Here is a 20,128-nt window from a genome sequence, read left to right as displayed (position 1 = left end):
TAGCTGTCTTCAGACACCCCAGAAGAGGGAGTCAGATCTCATTACGGATGGTTGTGAGCCACCATGTGGTTGCTGGGATTTGAACTCTGGACCTTCGGAAGAGCAGTCGGGTGCTCTTACCCACTGAGCCATCTCACCAGCCCTTGCCAAGTCTTTATAGACACCCAATGTGTTAGTTATTTGTGATTAAAAACACTCTGGCCAAAAGCAACTTGATGACAAAAGGTTTTATTTTGGCTTACAGTTCCAGAAAGATGCAGTCCACCAGGCAGGGAAGGCACAACAACAGCGAGAAATAGCATGGCAGCAGAAACAGGAAGCAAGCTGATCACATTTTGCCCACACATAAGAAGTGGGGTGAAGCTATAAACCCTCAAAGCCCACCCCCTATGATGTATCTCTGCCAACAGGACTCCACCTCCTAAAGGTTGCACACACAGCCTCTCCAAACAGAAACAAGTATTTGAATACATGAGCCTCTGGAGCCTATTTCTCATTCAAACCACTGAGACCCATTAACAGTATTAAGTAACCAGCTCTGTATGTTTTGGAAATTGAGGTGATAGGGTGGCATGAGAATGGAGGAAGCCCCTGGTGCTCCGAGGATGGAGCAGGTGATACAGAGGTAATATAGCATGGGGACTGTGAAGTTACATACGCGCAAGGCCAGTCAAACTCGAATGCTTGATCAAAATATACGATGCATCTGTTCCTCGATCTCCGTTCTTTTAACAGATGAACCTCTTTTGTTACCCTTCGGCTTGTACTTCCTTTTCATCAGGGCTGTTTTGGTTTTGTAAAGAGTGCAGGATGAGGTTTGGGGGAAGTGAAGCAGAGAGTGCAGATGGCTTCAGAGAGGGCAGTTGGTCAAGGCTGTCCTAATTTTCTTCAAATGCATTAGAGGTGAATTAATTTAAAGTGACCAGTCCAGCTTCTTGTAACGGTGCCTTCTTTTTGTCCCATTGTGGCCTTCGTGTGTATCTACAGAATTTCCTGTCTCTCATAAGCACATCAGAATAGCCAGTTTTCTTCTTGTAAACCTGATGACTCCAGGAATATTTTTTCTTTGTCTATCAAAAGAGTATGTTTTAATATTTGGGAACTCTTTCCTGTTCTATATTCTTGTTTCCTTAAGCTTAAAAAAGTCATCCAGTTAAGTTATGGTTGAGTTTACACAAAATAATTGAAATTCTTGTAGGTCAAACAGGAAGCAGCCATGTGAATACTTCAAGAGGAGCAGTGGGGAGCTGTGGACGGCCCAGGGGTGTGTCATGATCTTCCAAACCTAGATCTTCAGTTTTAGCTGTTTGCAGGTCAGAGGAGAGAAAAATCTGGGGCTTCTAAAAACGAGGCTTTGTTGTAGAGAGCCTGCAGAAAGCACTATGCTAGAACATAGGCTCCTTTTTGCCACAAAGAAAATAAGATACATTTTCGAACCTATCTGCCAAACTGATGTGACCTTGCTATGTCCTTGGCATGGGGATAATAAAAAGCCAGAAGGTTTTTAACTATACCTGAGCACAAACAGAAAATTATTAAATAAAATAGTGCTCAGTACCCACAATGTAGACCTTATGATTGAGATAGGTTTATCCAAGGATTGCTAGCTCAACATAAAATATGCTAATCTACACAGGCTGATTAAAGTATGCACATTTAGAAATCACTTAAATAGATTAATATAAATTATTTATTTATAATTAAATAGAAAATAATTATTAAAAATAAAAGTGAATTTGTGATTTTTGGTGGGAAATTTTTCAGAAAATCCAGTTTTCTAAATAAAGAACTTATATAATGAAAACCTAAAGAAGAGATGAAATCTCATTGACAAGGAATGAACAAAAGAGTTTGTATCACCACTACACCAGAATCTTCCAGCTTTGTTTTAGAAATTCTAAGCAATTGAGAATACCAAAGGCCTAAAGTTTTCAAGGATGAAAATTTCCCAGCAGCTTTCTAAAGATTATTAGTAAAAATGAATGATTTGTATGAAGTTGATTTTGAGTTTCTTATGTAGATCTTCACATAAAATGCAAATATCAAGTATTTTGTTCCTAGAACATGGAAACAGTAATCTTTTGATGCTGCTAAAGTTACTTTTAAAGATAATGAATTCTTGGTATTGTGTGGTTTTTCCCAATCTGAGAATTAAGTGAAATGGCCAGGCTGATGATGGTGATGGTGACCATGGTGATGGGAGGCTGAGGGTGATGGTGACGGTGATCATTGTGATGGGAGCAGGGATGAAGGTGGAAATTGTGATGAGGATAGTGGGGATTGTATTAGTTGCTTTTCTGATGCTGGGTTAAAACACCATGACCAACACAACTTAAGAAAGAGAGTTTATTTAGGCTTATAGTTCTAGAGTAGTAAGTGTCCATCATGGTGAGGCACCATGAAGAATGGAATAGAGTAAATTGGACATAGGGTAAAGCAAAAGTCCCTCCAAGCCCTCAGTGACATATTTCTTTAAGCAAGGCTACACCACCTTCATTCTCCAACAACACCAACAACTGAGACCAAGTGCTCAAAACACTCAAGCTTAGGGTATATGGTTTTCATTCAAACCGCCACAATTATGATAATGTTGCTATTAATGGTGGTGATTTTAATGATGATGATAGTAATGGTAGTAAAAATGGTAATTGTGATGATGGTATAGTGGTGATGGTTGTGGAGGTAGAGATGGTTTTGATAATGATGATGATAATTATGATGATGACAGTGGTGTTGATCACAATGATAATGGTGGTGATCATAAGGTTGGTGGTATTGATGGTGCTCATGGTAATGATGACATGATGGTAATGATAATGGTGTGGGAGACAATGAGAGGAATTCAAACAATAAAGGGAAAAGACTAGAACTACAACTTTGCATTTTAGCACTCCACAGCTATTCAGATTCATGAGAAAGCTGGGCTAGCTCATTGAAATCATACAAATAACGGAAGTGATTATTAAAGATATATTAAAACTAATATTTTATTGAATTATTTTATTAAGTATCTTTATTTAAAAGACTTTATGTGTCTCTGCCCCCTTAAAATATTCAAAGAATAATTTATGTATCTTCAAAAAGTGACTCTATAGTCTCTTCATAGTCACCACTATGAAGGAAAGTTAGCATTGTGGTTGTCCAAAGATGGGCCCTGTCATCAGGCTGCCTGGATTAAAATTTTATCTCTGCATTTCATAGCTGTGAGATTTTATAACAAGATGTTTACTATCTCATTACTTAAGTATGCTAAGTAGGAATATTTTTTGAGTCATAAATTTCCTCTTTGGACTCAGTGAATGGATTTTATATTGTATGTGTACTAATCCTTACAGTATGATAGGGCCTGAAATAATTGTTATTGGACACATTGGAATTCTTCATCCATCTATCATTTAAGTAGTTATTGAGTAACCACTATGTGCCTGCTCTGGTTCAAAGCACTTGGTAATAAACTGAAGATGAGTCCTCAATCTGAATAGAGTTGATGAGGGAAGCATGAATATGTGAACTGGATAATGTATAAAGAAGAAACAAAATGTATGTAAGTAGACAAGGTTGAGCAATAGAAGACTAATGACTAATTTACAGGCTACAGTGCATCATGGGTAGCTATAGTTATATAGCCTGATTGAAAATAACTGAAAATCAGGAAGAAAAAAAGTTACACAACAAATATTCCTCAACCATAATACTTTTGCTTTCGTGTGTCCTGTCTTGTGGGACAAAAGTATAGTAGGTAGCAAAAGACATCAGATGCCTACTCAAAGATGAATAAAGATATTGTTCATTCAATATGAACAATATTCAATATGAAGAGGCAGCAAGAGCTTCATGCTTGCATATGTTTCCCTTCTTCTGTCATTGTCCCAGGATGACATAAGGGTGGACCTAGATACAGAACACAGGGTGAGTTAGTATCCGTCTCCATGCTTTGGAAAATATAATCTTTCTAAAGAGTAAAGTCTCAGGCTGGAGATGTAACTCAGTTGGTCTAGTAGTTGCCTAGCATGCACAAAGTTCTGGCCTCCATCCCAAGCATTCACAACCAGGGGTTGTGCGCACACCTGTAATCTCAGCATTTGGGAGGCTGTAGCAGGAGAGTCAGAAGTTCAAGGTCAGCAGCATCTACACAGAGTTTGAAGTTCAACTCGAGACCCTATCTCAAGAAGTAAAACAAAATAAAACCAAAAACAACTGTCTTATTTACTGGTCTATAGCTATGAAGAGACTGTGACCAAGGCAGCTTATAAAAGAAAGCATTGAATTGAAGGCTGGGTTTCAGTTTCAGAGGCTTAAAACATTACTGATATGGTAGGGAGAACAGTAGCAAACATAGCACTGGAACAGTCCTGAGAGCTTACATCTGATCCACGAGCACAAGACAGGGTTGGAGGAGCTGTCCATAGACACACCTCCCTAACTCTTCCCTAACAGTTCCATCAGCTGCAGAACAAGCTTTCAAATTCTTGAGCCTATAGCAGAAGAGTTGGGGTGGAGGGTGGGGAGGGTGGAGGAAGTGGGCAGGGCATTCTCATTCAAACCACCACAACAAACTAAAACTTAGCTTCAAAGAGACATTGCATTTATTATGTTGATCAGCAAACGAACCAATCCTGTACTCCAGAGAGAAGCATGCACTACCAAAGGCACTCGGTGACTTCACTAGAAAACATACCCAGAAATGCAAACGACTTAAGGATAATCATCTTTCAAACTTGACACTTAAAGAACCTAGGCTTCCACTAGGAATATACTCAAAACTGCAGTGACCTCAAGCAGAGAATCATCTTCAAAGAGTGCTGAAATGAAGTCATTACCAAATCACACAACTAAACTATTTCATTTGAGTTTCTCAGATACATTTTTAAAAAAATGTATTGCAGTGTATTTATTTTAGTTTGTGTGTGTGCATTTGTGTGTGTGTGTGTGTGTGCATGCCCATGTGCCATATTGCACGAATGAAGTTCAAAGATAGTTTGTAGGTGATTCTCTCCTTTCATCATATCAGTCCTGTGGATCAAACTCAAGTCACCAAGCTTGCTGGCAGCATTCTATACTCTTTGAGCCATCTTATTGACCCTAAGATGCTTAATTTTAAGAACTTAAATATTTTATGAGCAAGATATAGAAAGATTTTCAGGGTCCATGCCAATCAACAACAGGCTGAAAAAGACAAAGGAATTGGGTGGTAGTGATGTAACAAGTCACCACCGTACCTGAGTGGCATTATCCAGAAGTGTGGCCACAGGTATGCTGGCAGATAGCTTACAACTGGCTCTCCATTGAAAGGCCCTCATTGGTGCCATTTACCTGTTTTCCTAGTCTGACTGTGATAACTTGCAAGCTATTGCTATGGCAGGTCTGAACTGCAAGTGATGAAATGTGTTTAGCCTGCTATCCAGGGCCACAGGGCCAGCACCAGCACACTGCTGGCTGAGTTATACAACATGGAACCAACCTCCTCCAGGATCACTTTGTCCCATTGCTGTGCCTGGTGTTAACAGAACTGGGTGTTAGGTGCAAAGCTGGACAGCTCCTCAGAATATTCTACATTTGGAAAATCAAAGCTTCATCACTTTTTCTAAATAAAAAAAAAAAAAAAGGAGGGGTGGAGGTGTGTCTCTGACATGACATCTTGATATCTCTTCACTCCCAGCACACAGTTACATTATAAAATTTCCAATCAACACTGCATCGTATGTTTTAACTTTCCCAGAGAGACATGTTACTAAGCCATGACACCAGGGATGTGGTGCTGGAAAAAGAAGACCGCACCTGCTCCTTTACTAAAAAGTTTATAGTTTATAAATCAGGCTGGCCTTTCTCTTCCTTACCTCATTTCCCAAGGCAGGGTAATCAAGACAATGTAAAGAATGGAACCTTCAACTTTCCAAACTGCCAATGAGGAATCTATGTCATAGGTGGTAGGGACAAATACCGGGCAGGTTGCTGAAAGGACACCTGTGTGATAGGTATTGTGGGTGTGCACAGGCAGGTGTGCACCCAAAGGAAAGCTTCAGGTGGATTTTTGTGCAATTTTTTTTTATTGTCTGCTTCCAAGAAACCATATGTACTACTGGCAGGTTTTTCATCTATAAACTTAAAGACTCATACAGCATCACTAAAAGTCACTGTCCCATCTAGACACACTGAAAGATGATAACTGAGGTCTGTGTCTCTTTGTGACTGCCTAGAGCAGTGGATCTCAATCTTTCTAATGATTGTGACTCTTTAATACAGTTCCTCCTGTTGTGGTGACCCCCAACTGTCAAGTTATTTCATTGCTACTTCATAGTATCAGTTTTGCTACTGTCATAATCACAATGTAACTATCTGATATTTAGGCTATGTGGTATGTGAACCCCAAAATGGGGTCACAACCCACACGTTGAGAGCCGTTGGCCTAAAGTTTTCCCTCTATGGGTCTTCTTGTGCCCATTCATTCTAATTATGTCTATGTTTGTACTTAAATTTTGTGTTTGAATAAAAATTCTAGGATACTAGTTGGCAGCCAGAGTGATTCCATCCTTTAAGCTGACAACGATGGATTTGTTACTATTTAAATGTCCTTACATTATGGTTTGTTGTGCTTTCCTAGCAACTTGAACTGCCAGGTGCCTCCCTTAGGAATACATGCATTCTTCACTTTCACCTCTGATTGTGAGGAGGACACAAAATACCCCTGTGTTAACACCAGCAAGAACATTTGGATTAGAGAAATAGCAAATTAAATTCTTCTCCAGTGACCTCAGCAACATACCAGTCACCACTCTCATCTGAACCCTAAGAGAGTAAAGAAGTCTGGGGTAGTCTTTAACTTTATAGATACCCAGTCTGTGTGGGTGTGACTGTATACGAGGGCATGTTTGCTCCAATAGAGAGTGGTTTAAAAAAGTAATTCTTTTGCTCATTAATTTTCTTAAGTAGTGTGTATAAAGCCCTATTCTAAATGCTAGAGATGGAAGTAAATATTTAGAGCTTCTGGGTTTGGTGAGTCTCTGATCTGAAATAGTCACACTCAATCAAGCAAGTAGAGTTAGCTGATAACTCAATGTGCATCCTGAGCAACGAACGGCACAATGATAACAGGATTGGCTGGTCTTTTCCTCTTCAATTCACCTATTAAAGAGCCTACAGTGGGAGCCTGTGTACTCTGTAAGCTTCTTGTCATTTACACAGCATTGGGTGATCTCTTCTTGGAGTACCCTCATGGTTTACAGATGAATTATTTTGTAACACATGAATTATTTTGTTAACACATGAATTATTTTGTAGCTCGCCAAGCATAAGAGGTAGTCAACTCCAAACCTCCAGGGATGAGAGGTTATTGTGTGTTGCAGAGGTGCCAGCACTGTCAGTCACAAGACAGTCAGTCACATCCTGGGAAAGTAAAGAGACAGCCTAAGCTGCCCACTGTGAAACACGCGGGGAGAGAGGACGCTCCTGCTCACATGAATATTAGAAAAACTATACTGCCATGATATGTTATGGCAAACTATACCCCATATATTTATATATTATATTTATTGGAATCCCTAGAGCACCCACCCCTGGGCAATAGTGGATTAAAACCATAACAGTATGTATGTGATCCTAACTCTGCACTAAGGATCTTATAGTCTCCTTGAAACTCTGCAATACCAATGTGTCTCTCATGACCAAGACTTGAGTCTGTGGTCTTCTCTGAGGACACAGGGATTCCTGAGATGAATGTCTGTTCTTCTCACGATTATTCAGTCTGTCCTTGAGATGAGAAAGCCAGAAAGCCTGGTGCTACTCAGGAAAGCTGGGTGTGTCTTCCGTTGATGTTTTCATGCAGCATCAACACAAAGCTGGAAGCTCCCAGAGAAAGGCTGAGTACGAGACACATTGTCTACAAACCAGAGGGAGTTGGGCTGGGAAGGCCAAGAACCAACTAATAGCTTTCATGATTGCCTTTGGGCTGTGCTGATTCTTGGTACTAATGAGAGGGGCTTTAACTGTTACAGTTTTTTCAGGGATTAAAATATGCAGCAGGCTTCTAACTAACTATAATTAAAAGAAATCTACGACTTCAGTTTTAAGAAATACGGTTTCTTTGGTATTGGATATTTGATTCCATTTAATGGCATTTGAGTCTAGCCTATTAAGCAGCTGGCCTTTCATTAATTACGAATGATTGTATTTTGCAAACTGTGTGTAAATGGAGCCAGAGATTTCCCAGAAAAGATTACTAAGGAAATTAGCTCCAAGCCGAGGTAAAATTGTACACACAATTTCACAGTTACTACAGAAGTTATATAACATTAGCTCTCTGAGGGGAGACCCTATCCAGCATGAGCTTTAAGTTAAAGGAAATTGGTTTCAATTTGTAATTGATGCTTAATTATGAGAAGGTGTGGGGGCTGCATATTTTCTGCTCTGCAGCATACAATAATGTATGAGGGTTATCTGGGCGCATATAAACCACAGGATGGTGGGAGGTGATGAGGGGGAACATGAGCCCTAGAAAGGGCTGCACTCTCTAGCTGACAATGTGTTAGACAATAAATCTTAAGGATATATACTGTAATTGAGTGGTTAGAAGTTAATCTCTGACAGCTTACATTGTCCCCAAGCCTAACTGAGAAAACTGGCTATGCACTCAAAAGCCACGTTCAGGTTTTACCCCATAGAGTAGCATTGTAGCCTTTTCTTTTGCTATGAAAAAAAAATGATGATTTTTGGAGATCAATTTCTTTTTCATATGTATGTGCCTAAGTGCATGTCTGAGTCTATGTATATGCATCATTAGCAGTCTGGTGCTCACAGGGGCCAGACGATGGCATCAGGTCCCCTGGATCTGGAGTGACAGGCAGTCCTGAGCCACCTGATGTGCATGCTTGGAACTGAACTGAGGAGCAACCACTAAGCCACCTGTGCAGCCCATTTTTAGTTATTAGAAATGTGGCGTACACCCCCCTTTTACACCAGAATAATAAGCTTTCATAAAGAGTATCTCTTTCAGAAAACGTCAGTGCCATTAGCTTCTTAAAAATTATGGGAAATAAGGAGGTCAATGTTTCTAGAAGTGTGCTTTAAAAGAACATGGTTTGACAGAGAGAGGGAGGGAGGGGGGGGAGGGAAGGAGGGAGAAAGAGGGAGAGAGGGAGAGAGAGAGAGAGAGAGAGAGAGAGAGAGAGAGAGAGAGAGAGAGAGAGAGAACACCAAAGAGCCCCACCTAAATTGTTAAGAGGCATTATGGAGCTTTAAGGGGTCAAATGCCCAGGGAAGGAGAAAGTAATTTAGAGAACACAAAGTGTCTCTGACATAGAGGCCATTTATTCTTTAAAATATTATAGTAGTTCAAATTGGGGATTTTACCAAAGTTCATAAAGTGGAATGGAGGGCTGGGAAAGAAAATGGAGAAACCACCTCAGTTGTGACCCTCTTAATGGAATCCATTAAGACATATAGTATTACTTCTACAATCCATAGACCATCTCTCTGCGTCCTTGCTTTGTCCCCCAATATATTAGAAAAAATACTGCTGGCTGGTCTTAAAACATACATCTGATCACATTGGTCTCGTAGCTAAACACAGCAGGGTGGATGCAGCCACTTCATTCAGGGGTAGGAAGAATCAAGAAGCCAGATGGAGAATCTGAGTGGTAGAAAAATCAATGAAAATATGACAGGCGTAGTATTCTAATATTCACAATTAAAATATGGGGAGTGCTGAGTGAGAAGGAATGAGTAACACAAGGTTCTCCATGTGCGACCCTGGGGTTGAACTCAGGTTGTCAAGCTTGGACACTGGTTCATTATCTCTGAGTCAAGTCATTGCCCCTCCTGTTAGATGGTGGAAAAGTTGGACTGGTATGTTGTGTGACGCCCTGGGCATTTCTAGTTTGTGAGCAATAGTCTGATGTCTTAAGTGGGATTAAATGTGGGTTCAAACAGCACCTAGTAACCAGTGATTAATGCTGCATCCGGAGTGCATCTTCCATTCCACAGGCAAATATCCATTCACTCTTAACAGTAATAAAAACCAGAGGTGGGGTGGGAAGGAAATACCTTGGCTACTTTACATCCAGAGGGTACAGACTATTGTCAGAACAGCTGTGTAAAATGTATGTGAAAATATCATATTTAGAAAAAAACCCTCACTATTAAGTGCTTACTTGTCAAGGATTAAACTAAATGGATTTAGAATGACTTGTTATTAATCTCACAAAGTCTTAAATGTACCTTAATTCTAAGAAGATGAGCCACACAGCTATCCCCAACCATTGACTTGGAAACCCAGAAAAAAAAATCAGAAATGCTAGTCATTGTGTTTTTAGGACTTCAATTAGTTTAACATATCTTTTGTATATAAGTAGTTAACCCATTTTCTGATTTTAGACAGAAATTAGCTATTCAATAGATATTAGCCAGTTATCCATCACCCTCAGGTGGAAATCAAATAGTTTTGCTTTATGTTCAGACAGATCAACCTCTGGGAAAAAATGCTTGCTATGTTTCTTTTTGTAAATAATATTACCTATGATTATTATTTTTTAATGAGCAGAACAAACTATACATGCTTTTATTATGTACAGTGCATTGAAGTATATACACACTGGAGAATGAAACCTACAGCTAGGTGATATACATTATATCACATATTTACCATTTTTACAATAAATATGTTTAGTATTCACCCAGCAATTTTTGAAAACACAATATATTAACTATATTTACTGAGGTACCAGTATAAAGCTTAAACTTCATATCCTCTAATGGATAGTTCTCTGGTCCTTTCTGCTTATCACCCACCCCAGATCCTGATAATTGTCATTTCACAGGTTCAACATCTTTAAATTCCTATTCTGGAGAGATCATGCCATCTGTGGTTCTGTGCCTGGTGTACTTCAGGGCCACCCTCATTGTCACAAATGACTGGGTAGCATTCTGTGGTATGCCACGTTCCCTCAGTCATTCATCTGCACATGGACATTTCATTCATTTTATCATCCTGTCTCCTATGGATGAGACTGCAGCAAACACAGGGCTTCACATATCTCCTTGGCATATTTATGCCACTTCCTATGGATCTATCGCAGTAATCACCCACGTGGTCAGTCACTTACCGTCACTGTGCTTGTTAACTTTCTGAGGAGTCCTCATACTACCTACCTCCCATGGGGACACTTTTGCAAGCCCACGGAAGTGTTTAAGTTCCACTTGCTCACCGCTCATCACAACACAACTCGTTTGCTTGTTGATGGCGTTTATGTTTGCAGCTGTAATGGACTCCCCTGAAGAAGGCACACTGAGCCCTGGTGAGGAGCTATACTGAGGAGTCTTCAAACACTGTCTGCTGTTTCTTGTGCTGTCTTCTCCTAGCATCTTTCTAGAGTTCTTTTCCAGTCTCCATGCACTCAGTATGTTATCAGTTCTATTTCGAAGATAATATGACCGGAGCTAGAATTAGGTTAACGCATATCAGTTTAGAACGCTGGCAGATCCAGGCTGACTCACAACCATCTACTCTAGTCCCAAGAGATCGTATGCCCTCTTCTGGCCTCCACAGGCAAGGCATGCCTGTGGTGCACATACATACATGTGGGGAGAACATCAATACACATAAAATAATTTTGAAAACAAGAACATAATCGTTAATTCTCTATCCAGATGCAGCCACTTCTCAAAATTTACAAAATATATATTTTATAGAGAGCTTGTCCTCTATTTACTTTTTAATAACATGAATAACAGAAACCCATGTTCATCGGAATTAAGAGTTTTGTGGGAAGAAACATAAACAGCAAAAAAGCAAAGAAAACAGTAAAATTATTTTACCTAATAGTATAAGTTTATAAAATCTCACTATAATAAACATGATATATATATATATATAAAACAGTTAAAATAACATTTATTTATGCATTTTATGATAGGAATGGTAGCACATGCCAATAATCCCTATACTTTGTAGAAAAAGAAAAGATGATCATAAATTTCAAGGCATCTGAGACCACAAAGAAAGTCCTAGAAGAGCCTAGGCTCTATGGTGATGTCGTGTCTCAAAATGCAAATACTAACTTCGAAATCTTGTGTAATAAAGCAAAATGTTCTACCAGAACACTTATTTTTTGATTTATGTTCAAAATCACACCCATTTTGTCAGGTTCATTTGATTCTTAATGTTCCTGAGAGTTCAGTGGTAGCTTGTTACCCCTGCATCCCATTTGTGATGTCTGCAGTCTAAGTGACTCCCATGTCTAGCAACAATTCTTGTATACTAGAGGGCAGCCATTTGTGGAGGATTGGGGCCACAATAAGGTGTTTCCAAATCTGAAGATAATAACTCTCAAGATATTTTGAAAATAACCCCAATATGAGCCAAAACTCTAGGTCAGCCAGCCAGTCCACTCACCACATCTGGGTCAGTCCACTCACTGCATCCAGGTCAGAGCTTTTCTTGCCCTTAAACACATGAGGATCGAGGCAGAATAATCCTTCAGTAAAGTCAAATTGGACCGAATACCAGCGGTGTAATCTGACAGACGAGGGGTTTAACTTCAGTTTCAAGAACTGTAGAACTGGATTAGTTGTGGTCTCAACTCATCACTGTGGTAGTGTACTGGCTGGTTTTTGGTGTCAGCTTGACACAGGCTGGAGTTATCACAGAGAAAGGAGCTTCAGTTGGGGAGATGCCTCCACGAGATCCAGCTTTAAGGCATTTTCTCAATTAGTGATCAATGGGGAAAGGCCCCTTGTGGGTGGGACTATCTCTGGGCTGGTAGTCTTGGGTTCTATAAGAGAGCAGGCTGAGCAAGCCAGGGGAATCAAACCAGTAGAGAACATCCCTCCATGGCCTCTGCATAGTTCCTGCTTCCTGACCTGCTTGATTTCCAGTCCTGACTTCCTTTGGTGATGAACAGCAGTATGGAAGTGTAAACTGAATAAACCCTTTCCTCCACAACTTGCTTCTTGGTCATGATGTTTTGTCCAGGAATAGAAACCCTGACTAAGACAGGTAGATAATAGAATCATCTAGTCTTGTGGTCATTTCAACCTGGTGAGCCTCAGGGTATGAGTTCAGATTCTACCACTACTGAGTTAGATAGTGCCTTCCAGATGATTCTGAGGGATTCTTGGTCTCCCTTTCCTCATTCATAAAATGAAGGTAGTAATGATAACTGTCCTTCATATGCCTATGCATCTCTTAAGATAAAAGGAACGCATGAGCTTAGAATAATAAGCACGATGTCAAGGCCAGTTGTAATTTATTCATTGTGCCTGGCACCTGGTGAGTCCCACATTAATGGTTAACTATCTTCTTTAACGAGCTTATTGGGCACAGTCAGAGTTCCAATCAACAGCAGCAAAGGTACTGCCATTAAAAAGCATCTACCTAACATAAGCCGCCTCCTTCAGTCGCTTGTCTGCTGGATGTTTGGCAGCCTTCTCTAGACAGTTGCTGGACTTAGAGTACCACCCTTGGCCTCCTGTCTGGAAGGACAGTGCTTTGCCTTCTGTTATTTTCTTTTTCTTTTTTGTTTAAGATTTATTTATTTATTTATTTCATGTATGTGAGTACACTGTCACTGTCTTCTGACACAGCAGAAGAGGGTATCAGATCCCATTACAGATGGTTGTGTGCCACCATATGGTTGCTGGGAATTGAACTCAGGACCTCTGGAAGAGCAGTCGGTGCTCTGAACCGCTGAGCCAGCTCTCCAGCTCCCAGCCTACTGTTATTTTCAGTACTTGATTTTTAATGTCAATCTTCGCCCCCCCCCCCCTCTCTCTCCTGGTAAGACTGCTTCTGCATTTGTGTAGACTGATTGGATATATCAAGTACTGCTGTAGTTGTGTTGTGAAGCTAATAAGCAGACTTTATTATATTTAACTTCTGAGGACCTAACCTTCGTCTTCATAGGAAAGAACTCTACCGCTAAGCTACACACCTCGCCCAGACTTCTTGTGAGCTCTAGGCTTGTAATGAAATTTTTATTTCTACTAGATGGAAAAATCCATTAAAATGTATACACACACACATTTTAGTGATGATAAAATTGTAAAAGTAAAAAGAGACCTATACCTAATGTTCAAAGAAATCACCAGCACCTATCTGTGTGGATTAAGAATTCATTTTGTGGGTTCAAGTGATGGCTACATAATTAACAGTGCTAATTGTTCTTGCAGAGGCCTGAGTTTGGCCCCATGACCTGCACTAGAGGGCCTTATAACTTTCTATAACTCCAGTTTGAGGGAATCTGACACCATCTTCTGGTCTCCATGGTGCACCTGAATACACACAGAGAGGCACACACACACACACACACACACACAGATACATAATAGATCTACCTTGCACTCATTATCCCTCAGTGCTGAGGCTTAGCTGGGTCTTTGTATGTCTATGCCATGCTAAAACCATCATAGAAGAGAAGTAGGGGCCCAAGAAGCATGGGAAACCTCTCAAATGTCTATATCTATCAGTTTAGCTTAAGGTTCCAGATACCTTTCAGCAATTGAATCATTTTCTGTAAGAAAACAGAAAAACATTTCTTAAATGACAATTGATAGGAAATAATATACACACTCAATTACACAACACTTCTGTTTACATGACCTCTTTCTCAATCGTTGTCTTAATTGAGCACATTTCTTGGCGTGGCTGTGGCAGCTATATTATTTACAAGTCAAAACATTTGAAATACCTGAAGGCGGCAGTTAGTGTGACAGATGTGCAGCGTTGTGGAAGGTATCAGCTAATGCACAGCTTATATTATTATGGTTCAGAGGGAAGAAATGCAGACATTTCTTAGAATCACAGCCTAAAATTGGTGTGAATGATACAGAAAATACTGTTGAGACTACTGCATAGCATGTGAGCTGTGTGTTTATGAGTTGTGGAGAAGGTAGAATTTAGAAGCAGGAGAAGATTCTAACAGGTGGTTGCTGAGCTTTGTGAAGAGGGTTGTGTGAAAATAGATGTTTCTGGTTCTTTTACCTTTTCTTAGTCTGCAGCTTTTTAAAGTTCAGAAGAACATGCTACGTCCATGCTGCATATCAAGAGTGAGAAGGGGACATGAGTTAATGTGTTTGAAACTTTCTATGATTTATAGAGAGATTAAAACGATATAATTCATGCCACAAACATACACAATTGTTAGTTAAAATCAAATGTTAAAATAAAAAATACGAAGACAAAATCTATTCTATTATGGAAAAAAGAACTAGAAGAAAAGGAGTAAGTGAAAGAGGGGGAGGGAGAAGAACAGGAGAAGGAAGGGGAGGAAGATGAAGGACAAGAGGAAAAGGGGGGAGAGAAAGAGATGAGGCTGCTGTCACCAATAGCACTTTTTGTGACCCCAAATTTGAAGCTTTGATTCACTGTGACTGTTACAGCCCCTGGCCTAGAGTGGCAGTTAGAATATTCTGGGCAAGAGCTAAACTTATTAGTTTGGGGAATTTGCAGGGGCGTGGGGTGGGGAGAAGGTGCCTTGCTTGGCCTCAGTTTATTTTCTTGAGATGTTGTAGCATTCTATGCTACCCAGAATTGCTTAAACTCCTGGGATCAGAAAAATTATCTCTCCACCTCAGCCTCCTATTATCTGGGACAGACTACGTGTTTGGCTCACATGTTATCATCTTCGCCACACAGTGACAAACAGGATCTTAGGTCTCATAAACAAAGCATGTCACTTCCCCTCCTTGTCTCCTTTCGTTCATCTTGATCCCTGCCCACATTCAACTCCCTCCTGTTTCCTATGACCTAAGTTAGGCATGTTTGACCTTTTGACATTGTGTCATGACATCATCTACAAAGCTCATGGAGCATGCGGCCAAGATCTTTTGAAAAGCCTCCTATTTTAAAGTAAGCTCAGGATTCCATGTGGGGCCGCATTCAGACTGAAGCTGCTGATTGGCAGAGCAGTTCTTTCGAGTTGGCACCTTGCTAGCCTTCTGAAGCATTTTCCAGCTTCACATTTATTCTGTCATGTGATGTTTTATCTCCAAACTTAGGAGTACCTCTATTATCCATTCGTTACTGCTTTATCATTATTACTGATACTTTTTATTACCACTTAATGAGTTGTAGGATACTTTTGATAATTTATTTGATAATATAGTTCATGAAAATATATTCCATGAAAGGCATTGAAACTAAAACTATGGCCACCAAGAAAAAAAAATTCCAGCAAGATAAAATTGTTCTCTGTCAAGGTAAAAAAGCCACACCAGAGGCCAACTTTGTGTCAATGGAAAATGGGGCTCTAAAATACCAATAACCTGTCATCAACTCTTATAGGCCATCATAGAGGAAGAGCTGCCAGCCTGCCACAATTGACAGGTGCTAGGCTGTTCATAGTGAGTGTGCTAATCCTCAGAAGATGAGCAAAGCATCAACAGAGATTTATAGACCAAGTCCACATCAGGAGACACTGTCATCAATTTGAGAACCTAACTGGCTGTGCAAAATGACAAGATTTGATGCAATGAAAACCATCCTTGGAGCTGAGGTGTGTCTCAGTCGGTAGAGTGTCTGCAGAGCACGCACAAGGCTCTGGGTTTAATCCCAGTACCATAGAAGGCAGTCATGGTGGCACAGACCTGACATCTACCACTTGGGAGGTAAAGGCGAAAGGGTCAGAAGTTCAGAGCCATCCATGGCAACAAAGAGAATCGGAAGCCAGCCTGGGCTATGCATAACCCTGTCTCAAAACAATCAAAACCAAAAGTGAGGCAAGGAGGCCAACCTCAGCATACAATCTCATTTTAAAAGAAACACCAAAAGTATCTCTTAAAATTACGTTAATTGCAAAATGAAACATTGTTAAGAACTGTTTACTGATGTGAGTCTCCTCCCACCTGCCATCACTCCACACAGATAGCTACATTTGAACAAAACACCCATGGAAGGAGTTACAGAGACAAAATTTGGAGCTTTGATGAAAGGATGGACCATCTAATGATTGCCATATCCAGAGATCCATCCCATGATCAGCTTCCAAACGCTGACACTATTGCATACACTAGCAAGATTTTGCTGAAAGGTCCCAGATATAGCTGTCTCTTGTGAGACTATGCCGGGGCCTAGCAAACACAGAAGTGGATGCTCACAGTCAGCTATTGGATGGATCACAGGGCCCCCAATGGAGGAGCTAGAGAAAGTACCCAAGGAGCTAAAGGGAACTGCAACCCTATAGGTGGAACAACAATATGAACTAACCAGTACCCCGGAGCTCTTGTCTCTAGCTGCATATGTATCAAAAGATGGCCTAATAGGCCATCACTTGAAAGAGAGGCCCATTGGACTTGCAAACTTTATATGCCCCAGTACAGGGGAACACCAGGGCCAAAAAGGGGGAGCGGGTGGGTAGGGGAGTTGGGGGTGGGTATGGGGGACTTTTGGGATAGCATTGGAAATGTAAATGAGGAAAATACCTAATAAAAAATGGAAAAAAAGAAAAACAGCATTTCAATATATTTTCTATGCAATAATAACAGACACATATAGCATCACACTAAGCTTACAAATATATATTCAATTATATATTGAAATATGTATTCAATTATATTCAGCTTTGCAATTTGCACTCAAGTTTTTAAAGTTTTATTTTATGTATCTATCTCTCTGTGTGTCTGAGTCTGTGAGCATGTTAAGAGTGCATGTGTGTACACAGAAGTCAGAAAAGGGCATCCACTGGACTAGCCTCTGCTCTACTTCTCTGCCTATGCCTTTGAGGCAGGGTCTTTCTCTCTCTCTCTCTCTCTCTCTCTCTCTCTCTCTCTCTCTCTCTCTCTCTCTCTCTCTCTCTCTCTCTCTCTTCCCCCCCACACCCCCGGCTTGAATTTTCTAGGCAAGCCCTGTCCATCCATCCTCCTGTCTCCACACACCCCTATCTTGAAGTTACAGGAGTTTGTGAAACATCTAGCTTCTTGCAGTGCTGGGATCTGAACTCAAGTTCTCATGTTTATACAGCAAGTGATCTTACTGTATAAACTGAGCCATATATTGTCAGCCCCTTATTACTCTTTTTATATATTTATTTAAGCATCTACCTCGCTCATTTAATTAGTGTATTCTTAGCAATTCTTTTAGTCAATATGCTTGAGATGAATATTTAGCCGACCCAGCCTTTGTTACTATTACAAATTATAAAGGACCAGAAATTATTTTAATCTTGTTTATTTATTTGTCAGATAAATTCAGGTAAAATAAGTCTATGGTTCAGTGCTTGGACGTTTCCCATGGTCCTTGAGATATCATCTGGAGCTGAGTCTATGCTGTTGCAGCACACAGAACAAAAAAATTAATGGAACTTAGATAACAAAGATGTCTTCAGCACTCTTACACCAGGAATACTTTTGGCTATGATTTCTGCTAGAGACATCAACTTCTATGTACCTAAAATTTTGAATCTTCTCTCAGTGATACTGACAGGAAAGCAGCATGTCCACACAAACATCGTCAGCAGGGGCAGCAGCTGGAGTTTCACCCTAGACAAAGATCTAGAGCCTTGGATCTTCACTAGTTTGCAAATTCATTGAAAACCATGGCCTCCATTTGATACTTTCACTGTCTTTTATAGGATGAACAGTGGGGACCTTTTCTCTTGGACAATGTCACTTCTGACTGTTGTAATCATTGTTTCTGTGTCCCATTCAGGGCTGGGCGTGGATTGTATGGCATTGATAGCATGCCTGACCTCCGCAGGAAAAAGACGTTGCCTATTGTGCGGGATGTGGTGAGTTTCTCCTGCTTAATTCTCACTGGCTGCATACCTTGATGTTTTCTTGGTTAAAATGTAAATCCTTTCTCATTGTCTACCTCCCCCATAAATATTTCATAGAGTAAAACATCCAGGGCCAGAATCTGCCTAGCACTAACACATTCGTTATTTCTTTATGATGCATCTGATGAAAGAAAGGGCTCTAACCTTTCAACTGCTTTTGACATCAGTGGAAATTACAGGTTTCTAGTTCAACTGACTTTATAATTGAGCTAAAAGTAATAGCACAGAAGACCAAGTAAGCTGTCGGGTTGAGCTTTGATGTTCAGTACTGTGGGGGGGAATTACAAGATTAAATTATGAAGTTTTAAAGCTTGCTTTGGGTTTGTTTACTTCAGCCCAGTAGACTCCAGGCTTTATAATTGAAACATACAATGATAAGCAGTCTTCTAACGTGTGACAATGTACTCTAGCTAAATTACTAAGCTCTACCGTCAAAGAAGGTTGCAGTTCCCATGTCTAATGACATATAATGTTTGTGCTAGTCCTGAACATGACTCTACAGAAACTAGCCTCCTGTAAGGAAATATTTTGAGCCTGCTCAGAAAAGCCAATAACTAACAGTATTCTATCAATCATTAAAAAGAAAATGCCTAGACATGGGGAGACATATAAGTAGTTTTCAATACTTACTGCTCTTGAGAAAATCTGAGGTTGGTTCTCAGTATCCAAGTTCAGAGACTCACAACTAACTGCAACACTAGCCACCGGGGATCTGCTGCCCTCTGGTGGCCTCTATGTGCACATGTACACTGTGACACACACACACACAGAGGTGCACACACAAACATAATTGAAAAGGAAATCTTGAAAGGAAAAGCCCTTCAGAATGATAAATGCTATCGCAGTCAGATCTTACAGTGGAAAGCATGCCATCTTGATGAAGTTAGCTCAGATTCTCGCTAGCTGGACTTCTTGCAAGCCCGGTTTGGTGTCACATATCTGTGACGGTGGTACTTAAGAGTGAAAGACAAGTTTCTAGGCTAGAATGAGTTAAAATTTTCTCTGGGCATATAATATTCTTCACAATTTAATAACAAAAACTCAGTTTATACAAAAAAATAATTTTCCTTTTAGCATCAGTGTGCATAATTTTTAATACCAGCAGTGTTTGATTTTGCTAAGAAAACCTTCTAAAGGCAATCACTTTAATTTTAAAATGATAAATTATGGGTCTGGAGAGGTGGCTCAGTGGTTGAGTGGACACACAACTCTTGCAGAGGACCAATGTTTGGTTCAGAGAACCCATACCAGGTATCTCACAACCACCTCTAACTTAGCTCCAGGACACACTCTTCTATACTCTCTGAGCACACACACACACACACACACACACACACACAAATAAATCTCCAAAAAGTTAATTAACT

At 40.2% G+C, this 20,128-nt stretch overlaps 1 protein-coding gene across 1 annotated transcript in view; it reads left to right on the top strand.

Moving 5' to 3' along the window:
• The window catches only part of Unc13c (unc-13 homolog C), a 502,014-nt gene that overhangs the window by 196,723 nt on the left and 285,163 nt on the right, over positions 1-20,128 (top strand). The window contains exon 6 of the mRNA XM_085844784.1: positions 18,635-18,713. Within this exon, the coding sequence (XP_085700910.1) occupies positions 18,635-18,713 (79 nt within the window). The remainder of the gene's footprint in view (positions 1-18,634; positions 18,714-20,128) is intronic.

This window comes from Mus caroli, unplaced genomic scaffold (genome assembly GCF_978045245.1).
Source record: "Mus caroli unplaced genomic scaffold, Mus_caroli_1 scaffold_11, whole genome shotgun sequence".
Classification (NCBI taxonomy): Eukaryota; Metazoa; Chordata; class Mammalia; order Rodentia; family Muridae; genus Mus; species Mus caroli.
Note: the sequence above shows the minus strand (reverse complement) of the source record. Positions and strands in the feature narration are given on the sequence as shown.